At 42.2% G+C, this 14,388-nt stretch overlaps 1 protein-coding gene across 2 annotated transcripts in view; it reads right to left on the reverse strand.

Annotated features, from left to right (window-relative positions):
• Nucleotides 1-14,388, reverse strand: part of ABCC4 (ATP binding cassette subfamily C member 4) — a 227,092-nt gene that overhangs the window by 35,183 nt on the left and 177,521 nt on the right. For both annotated transcript variants that reach the window (XM_053311913.1, XM_053311912.1), the window contains one exon: nt 7,551-7,656. In XM_053311913.1, the coding sequence (XP_053167888.1) occupies nt 7,551-7,656 (106 nt within the window). The remainder of the gene's footprint in view (nt 1-7,550; nt 7,657-14,388) is intronic.

The following is a 14,388-nucleotide window of genomic DNA, read 5'->3' on the forward strand; positions in this document are numbered from 1 at the left end:
TAAGAAGTATTCATAGCCTCTGAGAGTCTAATCGAATCCTACCAATATAACAAAATTTGGCAATCTTCCACAATCTGGCTTCATTCTGTTCAGTTAAAAGAAAAGATAAATACGAGTTATCTTCCGAGGCTGGGTATGAGACAAGTTCCAGGTGAATAAGCTCAGATCTAACATCATTGTAAAAATGGCAGTGTAAAATAACATGGGCCGTATTTTCAATCTCTCCCGCACCACAAGGACACACATGGTCTTCCTGGGGGATACCATAAAACCTCCCTTCTAGCACCACTGTACGCAAAGCATTGCAACGGGCTAAAGTTAGGGTCCTACGAAATTTAGAGACAGTGAAATGAAATAGGTATGCTGCAGGTGTAGAGTTCAAAATCTGACTACCCAGAAACACATTAGCCGGAGTGGCTCCTCGATCAATCTGGCGTTCCATATCAAAAATTCTCTCTCGCAACCTAGTCCTTGCAATGTCATACTTTAGAGATAGTATAGCAGCCAGGGGGAAATCATAGTAAGCTAATCTTTCCTCCATATTCTTAATCCAGCCAGAGTGGTATCTGTCTTTTAGTACTAAAGCTACTAGACCCGTAGAGCAGAATATAAGTTTTAGCCAGTAGTCAAAGATGGTAATCCAAGCCCTGGCCTCCAAATTTAACCATCCCAGCTTCAAGTCGCAGAATCGCTTTGGACACACAGACAGGAACCTGAAATATATGCTTTAGAAAATCTGATTGAACAGCTTCCAATTTGTTAAAGCAAGGATATATGCCCAGCTGAATACCATATAGAAGCTGAGAATGTACCTTGGCTTCAAACAATTTGATAGCTGCAGGGATGAATTGATAGCTGCCGGGATGAACCGCCCTGAGCCATTTTGGAAGGGTGGTATACAAATAAAATAAAATAAAATAAAATAAAATAAATAAATAAATAAATTAGGCACCTCTAGATGGATAATAGGATTGTATCGAAAAGGAGCTCTTTTTGGCAGTCTGTATAATATAATCTCTATAGGCTGTAAAGGCACCTGAAGCCTGGAAAATAATTCCAAGATACTTAAAACGATTAAGTGAAAACCTTCTTGATCTGTATGCAAAGAGGAGGAGGAGGAGTGCATGAGTTTGAGGCTCAGGAACAATGCAGGGAACCAGGTTTAAACTACAGTTCCGCCTGACATCTAGTCAGTGCACTGAATGTGTGCCCAAGAACAGGCCCCCAAATCCTCTGCAAAGCACAAGGGTTCTATGGAAGACAAGGGGATGTGGAAAGGGTTTTTTGAAGGCAGAATAGGATAAAAACTACTTTTGTGAAAACACTGCTAATTAGACAGGAGCCCTGAATAATCTAGATTATAAGTGCACTAAGGATTTCCCTGAAACATTTAAACTGAATTTTTTAATTAATTGTTCTTTAAATGTGCCCCTGCCCTGCCATTGCTTTAAAGCACCACGTGGCATCAGAGTACAGTTCAAATAAACTTATTAGCCAAAAGAAATACAGGAAACACAAAAGCAGCTTTGAAGCAGCCACTCACCAGGTCACCTGTGACAAAGAACCTCACCAAAGTGACCATGCAAGGAAGTGCTACAGAAGGTGTTTTCTTTAAGTCTGCAAATTACTAACATGGCTGTGTGAAAGCAAGAGGAGCACAGAAGGTTTTTATGAGCTATAACTATAGTGAACTTATCTGGAGGACTGCATGAAAGTTTCGATAAGGGGAAGCATCCTGTCACATGAAGGATAGTGAAAAAATCTGCTGTTTAAAAAACTCAGAGTTCTAGCAGCTTTCTTCACAGAACAGAATTAGGTTTCAAGAACCCAGGGGTGCTTTTTTAGCTCACTAGGTCACACTAAGCTATGACACTAATACAATACAATACAGAAGAGAATTAGTATTGCCCTAGCAATCTTTACAGGAGAATGCTTAGATGATCTGATCTTACAGGTCTTTTCTGATTTTGGTAGGTCTACAATTATTCCCCTACCTGGCAGGGGTGTCCTGCAGTTTAATTAATGAATGTTTGCAATAAGCTTTTGAGATTCCCAGATGAAAGGTTCTGTATAAGAGCAAAGTATTATTACTCATTGGTGTGATTGTCTTAGGACAGTATCACCTTACACAATACAGATCCTCTCAATGATTTCAAGGTGTTTGAAGTTTGATAAGCATATTTATAATTAAAGAAATATATTGTGCAGATACTCTCCTCAGGGCGTGACTGGGATTGTGAAACCCAAAGTATGGCTTTGGAGGAGGGAATAAACTAGAATTAAACAGTTCCTAAGGCCAATTCTGTCTGCAGTTGTGTAAAGTGCATTCTCCTCTTCCTTTTGTTCTCTCAGGAGGCTCCTCTCATTAGGTAAAATAAAACCTGATGAAAAACGAAGGTGAGCTGTCACCACAAATGCTATAATCCAAGATTTTTACAATTCACTCTTGGGTTTCTCAAAAGAACACACATGCTCACAATCACCCACTTCTCTACCCTAACTCTTTTGGATGCTCTAATACTGCTTTTTGCTCAGAGACAAAAATATTAATACAATATTTTCACTTATTTAACTATAGTACATGTGCATTTAAAGAAATTGTGTTTCCTTTCGACATTTGAGTTTACTTTTACTTTGCTTTTATTTTAGAAAAGTATATATTAAATCTTCTCAGGTTTCCTTATCCTGCACTTTTAACAGGGGGTGAAAGACAATTTCTCCACCCCCAATGCCTTTTAAATTCAAAAATATTTTATTATCTATAGATAATAGATATCTATATATAACTGCTGAGGCAATTCTAAGCTTCATTGTACCAGCATATAAGTAGTATATAAATATTCATCATATTCGTATTCATATAAGAATTATACTGACCACTGGTATCATTTCTGCTATTAATAAACATCTCTAATATTGTAGAGAGGCACCCTACTGCAATTATTTCATAATAGTTACATGCAAAGATGCTTAATATCAATACCAATCTCCACAATGACCTTGGAAATTATGTGAATTATAGGGTTGCAAATGCCTTTTGCGACACACATTCCTAAGCCTTGAAAATGCCTGATTTACATATTCAGAAAAGTTACCTGGTACAGACTCCTCAAGACTATCACATCAGATTAGAGATCATTAAGTGAATACTCCCCCACACACAAGGCTCTGTGCTATGGCAGGGCTGAATTTTATGAACAAGGGTTCTAGCCATTTTTCTTCTTGATAGCTTTTGTCTTAATGTGGGGGAACATTTAGACAGGGAATTCGCTATCTGCATCTGGAGTGAGACCACAGAAGTGAGATGTTTGACATACTTTTCTGAACATTTAGACTGGAGCCAAGAGCTGCACAACAGGATAAAATACAAGTGAAACTTTCCCGCCAAGTCATAAAGCTGCAGCAATGGGAAAAGCTACAGCATCCCTTTCACAAAGTACAAGAGCAGAACAACTTCTAACAGAAAGTGGGTTTCAACACAGGCCCAGGTCCAATTCACTATCAATTGGACAATGCTGGATAACTGTCAGGATCAGGCAGAGACAAAGACAACTCAGCCCTGTGTGTTCTGTTTACTAGAATGCTGCACTAACTATGTTTAATTACAGTGCCAGGATGTCAAATGAGATTTGATAACTACCTCTCACAGATTTTCTCAGAAAAGGCAGAAGAATTTAGATTATATCTGCCTGTATAGAATACTTGTTGTATGTACAAACAATGACTGATGTGTCGTTGATTATCCAAACTACTTTAACATTCTGATTTTTAGGAGATAAACTTTATTGTAGAACAAAGCAGAAAAAACCCTGCCCAGTGCACTGCTAACAACTGCCCACATTTTGAAGATGGCCTATTAAATAACAAATGCAGAAGAGGCTTTGCTTTCAGACAGATTATTATAGTTTGGCATAGATCAGGAAATGCCAAATACCAATGGGTGGCACGAGCAAATTCCCCACCCAGCAGATGCCTTACAGCCACCATTTTTTAAAAAAAATCCCACCCCCCACGTAGTCCATTCCATCCAACAGTCCCCCCACATAGTCCATTCCAACAGCAAACCAATAATTCCAACCCAATGAGATATTAAACTGGGAAAATTAGTAATCCTGCAGCTTTGGCAATGTATCCGTTCTTACACATGTATAGTATAAATGTTATGATGAAAAGAAGGTTGCTCCCTTTGTTCTAGTAAGGGCCGTGAAGATGGATCAACGAGTGAAATAGAGCAGGGCCTCCTGCAGGTGTACTAGGGACCCCTGAAGAACCCCATTAAGGTCTCTGAGCCATAAGGTTGATACTACTGGACTAAAATGTACAGGGAACTGTGTATGATTTACATTATTTATTTTTATTTATTTTATTTAGTTATTACATTTCTGCACCGCCCAAAACTTGCATCTATTACCCTGCTATGAATCATTCTATATGAAGTAAAAGAAATCACAGAGATATTGTACAGATATTATGCAAGTTACAGTTTTTGCAGATCTGTTCACAGGCATCAAAAGGGGGATACCACTTTGGGCAATTTTGGGGGCAGGCTGAAAAATTCTGCCCACCTTACCTAAGCAGCTGCACTTTTCACCAATCCAGAGTGGTGGCAAGTTGCAACATGATACAAGAAGCATTGCTCTCACTATGTGGCATGGTGTCATCACATTCACAGTGTAGGCCAGAATCCTGTTGTGAGAAACCAGAAGTCCCAGTGGAAGGGCGGGGGGGGGGGGAGAGACACACAACAACACTCTGCTGAAACAGAGTTTGTCCAAAAGGACAGCACAGAGCAGAGAAACAGGCACAGAACAAGTAATATTTGGGAGTTCTTTTGCCTCTCTTTTTCACTTAAAAAAACACAAACCTGGCATGAATTGACCTGCAGCATAATTAATGTATTCTTTTCACTCAGATGTAAACAAAAAGATATGTCAACTGGTCAAAGATATTATTAAGTTTATATCACAGGCTGAGAGTACGCAATCATTTATGATGGAGAGTCATTCCATGACAGCTTTCTCCTGTCATTTTTTCCAGTGGGAAATCTTTGTTGTGTGTACACTTTTATTATTCATATTCAACCATATCCTAAGGAATGATTAGCAATAGACAATGTTTATCTGCTGTAAATGGCTATATGAACTTCATCTCGGCCCTTTAGCTAATCTTCCCCACCATTCAAAACAAGGAATTTCCAAGCTACCGATAGAAAGATATAAGGATAAACAACAATAATCAGATAATAAAAACTGCTAATAAAGGCTGTGGAACAGATTGTAATACAAGCTTGATGGGCTAATAAGTGCATAAAGAATTTGTACAGAAACTAGCCTATAATCTTCAAAATGTTCTACCAGCACAGGCACCATATAATTAAGATGGCTGATGGTAGAAAAGTGCTTTCAAGGTTTCATCTGTAAACCACTGGCTGAAGGGGCATAATAAAAAGTCAGAAATGGCAAGCTAATTCTGAAGTACAAAGAGAAACTGCCTTTAATAATCAGAGAACAAATAGCAGGGGAAGAAAGGAGATGTCTAATTTGTCTACCTCCTGTATTTTGTAGCAACTGAGTCAATCAAAACCAACAATTAGCTGTCATTAAGAATATGCCATATTTAATGAAAACTGAAGGGGGGGGAAACCCAACAAAACACCCTTACTAAAATGGCACTCTCAACCTTACTTGTTAATAGCATTTAATGAGTCAAAACCTGAGGAAAACCCACAGGATATAAAACAACATTTTAAATTAGGTCACAGCTGTTTCCTAACAAGACTCTTCAAGTCCTTTGAGGGATAAACGTATAGTTGGGAAAACATTTTAAGAGATATGGCAGAGTTGTAACCAAAAGAAATAACCCAAAAGCAACGACCAATGGACACCTCACAGTTAATGACACACCAAGCTCAATGCTGAGCTTGCAGTATAGGAAGCAGCCCAGATAACAAAAGAGAAGCATAAAGCATCTGCCTGGTATAGCTGGAAGGGATTGAGTGGTGTATCAAGTGGTAGAGGAGTAGGGAGGGCAGGTTAACAACAACAGGAAGTGAAGGATTATGTAAACAACCAGATGAAAGGAGCTCAGAATATCTGTGGACCTCAAAAGATTGGAGTAGTGCTGCAGTGGGATGGGTGGCACGTTATCTATTAATTGAATATATGGAAGTTGCCTTATACCAAATCAGGACATTGATTCTTCTAGCCCAGTATCATCTACTCTGACTAGCAACTGCTCCCAAGAAAAAGGTCTTTTCCAGTCCTACTACTGAAGAACCCAGGGACTGGGCTTGGGATCTCCTACATATAAATAATGTGATATTTCTCTGACTTATGGCCAATAGAAAAGAAGGCTGGAGTATTTCATAGTCATATGAAAGCACTTAAGAAAGGTTACTATTAATATACTACTAATGAAGTTAACCAATGAAAGTTGTGTACAGGTAGGCATTTCAGGAGTAGGGTCTGTTTGGAAGCACATTCACCACATTCTGCTCAAACCATTTTCTCCTCAGGGTCAATCTCAGGAACAACATCATTCTGAAAGTTTGCAGCAGATGCTAACTGCACATAGCACTATGATTTTCACAATCTGCCCCTGCCTCCATCTCCCGAGCAGTAGCAATTCATACAATTCCTTTAATATTTACTGTGGAAAGGCGACAAATGAGTGCTTGAATGAGTAAATGCAATTTACAAGCAATTAGAGAATAAAAATAAGACAGACAGAGTACCTGAGACACAAGTAAAGAGGAAAGAGTAATGATTGGCCTGCTTTTCAATTTGCTGGTGTATCTGTCATTTATTGTCCAGCTCTGCAGGAAGCTGGGTTCACCCCACACGGGGAAAAAATCCTTTGCAAGTCCTGTTTTAATGTTACATTTGTACATACCCACAATTTCTACATATTTTTTATTCACCAAGGTAACAGCCACTCTCTCCCCTAATTGCAAAGCAAAGCATAGACAGTCCTTTCCTCATTAGGGATGTGCACAAAGCGTTTCGGTGCCTTTATTTCAAGGCACCAAAATGCTTCAAGCTCCTCAACTGAATTGTTTCGACAGGTGGGTGCTTTAAACCGGGGAAGGCATGTCTTACCTGCCCCTCTGTTGCTCTTCTGCTGCCTCACCGTGGCACTGTTGGGATTAAACGCCATGCAGCTGCAGGGCTGCTCCCAGGAGCCTGCAGGTATTGTCGTCAAATAAATAGCATCTGTGCATGCATCAATGCCATCCTGAGTGGTGAGCAACACCATGCTGACCACTCATGATGGTGTCCACGCATGCACAGATGCCATTTACGTGACGACGACACCTGGGGACGGCTGGGAGCAGCCCTGCAGCCATGTGGCGTGGCGTTTAATCCCAACAACATGGCGGTGGTGGGAGGCAGAGGAGTGATGGAGGGGCAGGTAATACCTGCCTTCCTCTGTTTAAAGCACCCGTTCACCGCCCCCACCCACCCACTGATGTGCACAGAATGCTTCATGCACATCCCTATTCCCTATGCTCTCCAGGATTACACCGATTACACTGTTAAGATGCTGCTCACCATAATCTTGTCACTGTCAATGATAGTGTTCAACCTGTGTGCAATCGTCAACACGGTGCACTGGGCAAACTTTTCACGGATTGTCTTTTGAATCAGCTCGTCAGTTCTGAAATAAACAACACATGCAGGTGTGAAAAGATCATTTGGGCAGGGAAAGAATGGACATGACGGAAATGGGGCTGTAGCTCAGAGGTCGAATGCACGCTTTGCATGCAAAAGGTTCCAGGTTCAATCACTGGCATCTCCAGTAGAGCTGGGAAATAGCTCTGTTTCACACTCTGGGGAGCCACTGCCAGTCAGTGTAGACAATACTGAGTTATATGGACCAATGGTCTGCCTCAGTATAAGTTAGTCACATACGTTCATCTATGTTCAGACAGATTCAGCTTCTGGCAAGTACCGTTTCCTGTACAAACTGCTATCAAATTTAAGTAATTTGTATACAGTAGCAATAGGGCACATCCTTTCTCTCTCTCTCTCTCTCTCTCTCTCTCTCTCTCTCTCTCTATATATATATATATATACCATTAAACATGGTTGAAAGCTTTAGAATCTAGCCCTATTTAGAGAGTCAGTTTTGTTTTGTGTGTTGAGGGATCAGGATGATAATGCCTGCCCTCCTCCCATCCCAGCATGCTTCCAACATCCACATGTTGGATTCCATGTTTGCATAATGTAGGCAGGGAGTGCGACTTCTCTATGCTCGAATTTTGTGCTGTACAGATTGCATAGTGCATGCCTATACAGAGGCCCTTATGCAAGCATATGTCCAATGCACTGAAGTCACATGCATCAGTGCCAGACAGTACCACAATTCAACACCACCAACACCACTCACTCACCCACATCCACAGAAAAATTACCACCTGTATAGGGCTTTTCAAGTAATGTAGAATATGCTGAAAGGCATCATCTCATACTGTGAAGGAGGCCGCAATGGTAAACCCCTCCTGTATCCTACCAAAGAAAACCACAGGGCTCTGTGGAAGGGATGTGCCCAGACAGGTCCGGAAGCCATTGTAAAGGCCTCCGAACCGGTCCGGTCTGGTCCGGCCCTGGGCGGTTCAGTTCGGGTGGGGGGTTGCTTTAAGAGCGGGGGAGGGTATACTTACCCCTCCCGCCGCTTTCCCGCTCTGGCCCCCGTAATTGTAGTAGTAATCGGGGTGGCAGGATACCTCCCTGCCGCCCCTTCGCCCCTTTCGCTCTTCAAACCAAGCAGGAGTCCTGTGCGTACGCGCACTTCACAGAGACCTCCCTGCCACCCCTTCGCTATTCAAAGCTCCCTAGCTTTGAATAGCGGAAGGGGCGGCAGGGAGGTCTCTGTGAAGTGCGCGCACGCACAGGACTCCTGCTTGGTTTGAAGAGCGAAAGGGGCGAAGGGGCGGCAGGGAGGTATCCTGCCGCCCCGATTACTACTACAATTACGGGGGCCAGAGCGGGAAAGCGGCGGGAGGGGTAAGTAAACCCTCCCCCACTCTGAAAGCAACCGCCACCCCAGTGCCGGACCGCAGTTTGGCGGTTCCATGCACACCCCTACTCTGTGGGCGCCAGGAGTCAAAATCAACTTGATGGCACACTTTACCTTTAGAAAGATCTATTGTAAAAACAACAGTTACAAAACAATGTTTCTAAGTAACATAACTTGCATGAAACCTTAAGTTTCAGGAAGAGGGCAGCTAGAAAACTGGGAGGGCACCCTCTACAACCTCTCACAACTTCTTTTTACCCTTGCTTAGTAAAATGCTCACTCACGGTCTGCTCAGCCTTCTTTGAACATGAAACCTGATATCTCCCTTCCAACTACCGGTGTACATTGCAGAGCGCATTATGTGCCCTGATTAATCGGCTATTAAAGAGATAAGCCTCTTAAGACTGCATAACAACTGCTGCTCTTACACCTTGCATTTCTCTTCATGGCAACAGCAGGCACTGTCACGTTACTGTGACTGCTGTTGAGCATTAATGCTACTTCACAGCTACTGTAAGGTAAGCACCCACATAACAGTTGTTATGTGAATTTTACCCCCTTTCCTTCTCCCACATGATAACCACCAATGATAAATGCCTCAGTCAATTGTTAACAACTTTTCTATTGGCAATCCAAATATCTTTGTTATGAAGTCCTAATTTTCGGGCTAATTAGAGGATTGTTGTCATGAAGTGACTTTACAGCTGGCTAGTCAGATAATAAATATTATAGTGTAAAATGACCAATGTTTATAAAAAGGATGTCTGTGTGAGTGTGTGCAGTCAAATACCTCCTTTTAATGAAAATATGTGATGCGACAGGTTGCACTGCCATGGCATAAATCCTACAAGGTAAAGGTTCTCTCTCTCTCTCTCTCTCTCTCAGAGGAAGAGAATGGATAGATATGAGTGAAAATTGATGCACCAACATTTGTTGCTAAATACTCATTTTACTAGGACTTCAAGTATGGTTTTATAAGTAACAGCATGAAATTCCTGGATTCATTACACATAATTGATTTTCACAGAAGACAGTGGCATCAAAGCTTATTCCTGTTCAAAATGAATTTACTGACCATAAATAGTACTAATGTTACCTATGTGAAATACATGAAATAGTTAACATGGTTAATGAACGGGGTTCAGACAGGCTTGAAAATAAACACTTGCCCAACCACCTGGAGCAGGGAAACATTACTTCTAGATGGCCATGTCCAGAATCTTTTGAGAAAAACAGGTTGCTCACCTGTAACAGATGATCTGGAGGTGATCTGTTCCATTAATAAGGAATGGGTTCTGCGCCTGCGCAGGGACCTCACGGACCTGCTAACTTGGTAAAGAGGCACACTTTAATGTGGTGATGCTCTCCATTTAGCAGGAGGAGAGTAACTGACCCTGTCCACCCCCAGCACAACATATCTCCAGTGGCTGTTGCTGGTGTCTATCTTATGTTTCTTATTAGATTGTGAGCCCTTTGGGGACAGGGATCCATCTTATTTATTTATTATTTCTCTGTGTAAACCACTCTGAGCCATTTTTGAAAGGACAGGATAGAAACCTGAATGAATGAATGAATAAATAAATAATAACAGGACTCTGGATCTTCAGTTGAGCAACCAGGGCTGGAGACTGCAGGGTTACTGGAAGAAACGCCGCTTAACTGGAAAAAATATACAAAAAATGCCAACAAGGAAATAATGATCTGCTATTACAAGTCTAGTCCAACTAGAAGAGGTTATTTTAAAAGAATGTACCAAATTTGGAAAGAGAAGCATCCAGATACAGAAATAACAGAACAAAGGCTAGCAGACCAGAGAAGATTCACAATAAGAAATAAAGTATTCACAGAGGTTGAGCTGGAAGAACTGCAAAGAGCAATACAGGCTCAAGATATGGAAGAAGAATTACCACCAACTGAAGAAGTTGCTCAGGTGCAGGTGGAGGAGGTGGTGTTGGAAATGGTGGATGCCACTGTTGCTGAACTCTTTCAAAATCAAAATCAGGCAACCTCCCCTTTACCTTCACCTCAAAAACCTGAATGCTGTTTAACAGAAAAGCAGCAAGAACTAAAGCAAAAAATAACAGAGCACATGAAACAAACAACCACCAGGGTTCGGCTTCCAGCTCTAAAAACAGTTGCCAAAAAACAACTTGCTCAGGCATTAAAAGATGTCAATGCTGCACTTGCAGAAATAACAACCAATAATTTGCAAGAAACAAACCAACTAATGTACAGTGCAGCAACAATAACAACACAAGAGCTCGGATATAAGATCAGTGGACCTGTAAAAAAAAGCAAGTAGTACATCACCTAAATGGAAGATTAGATTCGAAAATAAAATCTCCAGGCTTAGATCAGATGCTAGTAAATCGAAAGATATGAAAGACAAGAAGCTGACGAATGAAAACACCAAACAGTATCTGATCCAAAAATACCACTTAGATTCAAGGAAAATTAGAGAAGTCCTGGAAATAATAAAGCAGCAAATAACAGCAGTGTCAAAGAAGATTAGGAGATATGAAGCCAGAATTACACAACACAGGCAGAATCTCCAATTCCAGTAAAATCAGAGATGTTATCTTCCACCAAGGGATAGAAGGAGCAAGTGCAAGAAACATAGAAACACCAAATAAAGAAGAAACAGTGCAATTCTGGGGGAAATTATGGGACAATCCAATTATAAATAATATAATTATAAGATTATAATAAAAAAGCAGGCTGGGTGAAAGAGGTCGAAAAATGTAACCAACAAATGCAAGATCTAATAATAACAGCAGAATTAATAAGTAAAAGAGCAAAGAAAATTAAAAATTGGACTGCACCAGGCAAAAATGAACTGCATGGCTTTTGGCTTAAACACATAACAAGCCTTCATAAACAACTATCAAAACAGTTCAAACACATGTTGCAAGGAGGTGATATTGAACAATGGCTAACAACTGGGAAAACTCATCTCATAATGAAAGACCCAGCAAAAGGTGTAGTTGCAAGTAATTATAGACCGATAACCTGCCTGCCAACCATGTTCAAATTATTAACTGGAATAATAGCAGATGAAGTAATGCAACACTTATTAACTAATAAGCAGCTCCAGTTGAACAGAAAATAAACTGCCTGAACACCAGAGGCACAAAAGACAAGCTGCTGATTGACAAAATGATTTTAGAAAACTTCAAGAGAAGAAAAACAAATCTAAGTGTTGCATGGATTGACTACAAGAAGGCCTTCGACTCATTGCCTCACACATGGATACTAAAATGTTTAGAAACAACTGGTGTCAGCAAAAACTTCCAGATATTTATTTTTTAAAAAGCAATAAGCATGTGGAGTACACAGTTAACAATCAGTGGCGAGACACTTGGACAGGTTAGCATTAGAAGAGGCATTTTCCAAGGGGACTCACTATCCCCTCTGTTGTTTGTAATTGCCATGACTCCACTTTCACAAATACTAAACAAAACAGGCCTCGGATACCAAACATCTAAAACATCAAGTAAAATCAACTATCTGCTGCACATGGATGATCTGAAGTTGTATGGAAAGTCCCAGTCAGAAATCGAATCACTGCTAAACACTGTCCATATATTCAGTAGCGATATAGCAATGGAGTTGGACTAGACAAGTGTGCTGCATTAATAATGAACAGAGGGGAAATAACAACAACAGAAGGAATAGAACTGCCCAATGGAAGCAAGATCAAGAACCTGGAAGAGAAAGAACATTACAAATACTTGGGCATTCTCCAGGCTAATATTGCACACACTTAAGTTAAAAGAAAAATTGGAAGTGAATACATCAGGAGAGTTAGAAAAATCCTCAAGTCCAAACTCAATGGCGGGAACACCATACAAGCCATAAACACCTGGGCTATACCTATTATCAGATACACTGCAGGAATAATAGACTAGACCCAGGCAGAGCTTGAGATGCTAGATCGTAAGACCAGGAAAATAATGACCATCAATCATGCTCTGCACCTCCGCAGTGATGTAGATAGGCTATACCTCCATCGCAGCTCAGGAAGAGGAATGCTGCAAGTCCATCAAACAGTAGGAGGAGGAGAAAAGAGGCCTTGAATCCTATATAATAAAAGGCTAAGTGAGTGGCCGTGGCTTTGGAATGTTGGGGATCTGCGTCCCTGCCTCCCTGGGCTGTTCTGGGCCTGCGCAAAGCGCAGGCCCAGAAGAGCCCAAGGGACACAGGACTGCAGACACCAGTGTCCCACAGCCACGGGCGGCCATTAGCCGGTGTGTGGCGGCGGGGGAAAGTGGCCGAGGCGACGGCGGAGCCGCCGCCTCGGCCATGAGCTGCGGCACGGCGAGAGGAGGCCGAGGCAACCAGAAGCGGCCGCCCTGAAAAAGGCGAGGGCAATGGCGGCGGGGGAAGACCGAGACGGGGGACAGGGAAGCTGGCCGAGGTGGCGGCGAAGCCGCCAACGAGGCCCCCGCCCGCTCACAGCCGTCGCCCCCGCCTGCTCACCCTCCCTCCCAGCTGCCCAAAATCACCTTCCCCGCTCCCCCCAAAAAAAGATTAAGGGCCAAAATGGCCCATGAGAAGGTCGCCGCCCCCGCCTATCGCCCTCCCGCCCACCCAGCTGCCGAAGACCACCTTACCCGCTCCAGCCCGAGGGAAAAGAGAGGAGCTCACGAGCAGAGCTCCTCTCTGTGCTAAGTCACTGCTCAAACTGCCGCTATGGACGCAAAGGACGCCTATTGCGTCCATTGCGACAGTATGGGCAGCAGCTTAACACAGAGAGTAGCTCTGTTCCCGAGTTCCTCTCTTCTCCTTCGGGCTGGAGCGGGTAAGGTGGGCTCCGGCAGCTGGGTGCGCGGGAGGGCGATAGGCGGGGGCGGCCACCTTCTCATGGGCCATTTTGGCCGTTATTCATTCACACAACCCCCCCCCCCAAAGTATAAGCAAAATAAGGAAGAACAAAAACAGAGACAACAACAACAACAAAAACAAAAAGAGAGAGGGGACAAGGGGGGAAAAAGAGACAGAAAGAGAGAGAGAGAGACAGAAAAGACGGGATAGAAAGCTAGCGCCCGTTATCATAACGGGCTTAAAAATACTAGTAATATATAAAGGACAGTGAAGAAGATGCACTTCAAATGGTCAACAACAAAGAAACAGAAGGCTTAATACTGGTTGCACAAGAACAAGCTCTAAGAACAAATGCAATAAGAGCAAAAATAGAAAAGTCAACAACAAACAGCAAGTGCCGCCTTTGTAAAGAAGCAGATGAAACAGATGAAAATAATCCCAGTGGTAATTGGTGCCCTAGGTGCAATTCCAAAACAACTTGAAGAGCACCTCAACACCATAGGGGCCACAGAAATCACCATCAGACAATTACAAAAAGCAACTTTA

The sequence above is a fragment of the Hemicordylus capensis genome, chromosome 3 (genome assembly GCF_027244095.1).
Source record: "Hemicordylus capensis ecotype Gifberg chromosome 3, rHemCap1.1.pri, whole genome shotgun sequence".
Lineage (NCBI taxonomy): Eukaryota > Metazoa > Chordata > Lepidosauria > Squamata > Cordylidae > Hemicordylus > Hemicordylus capensis.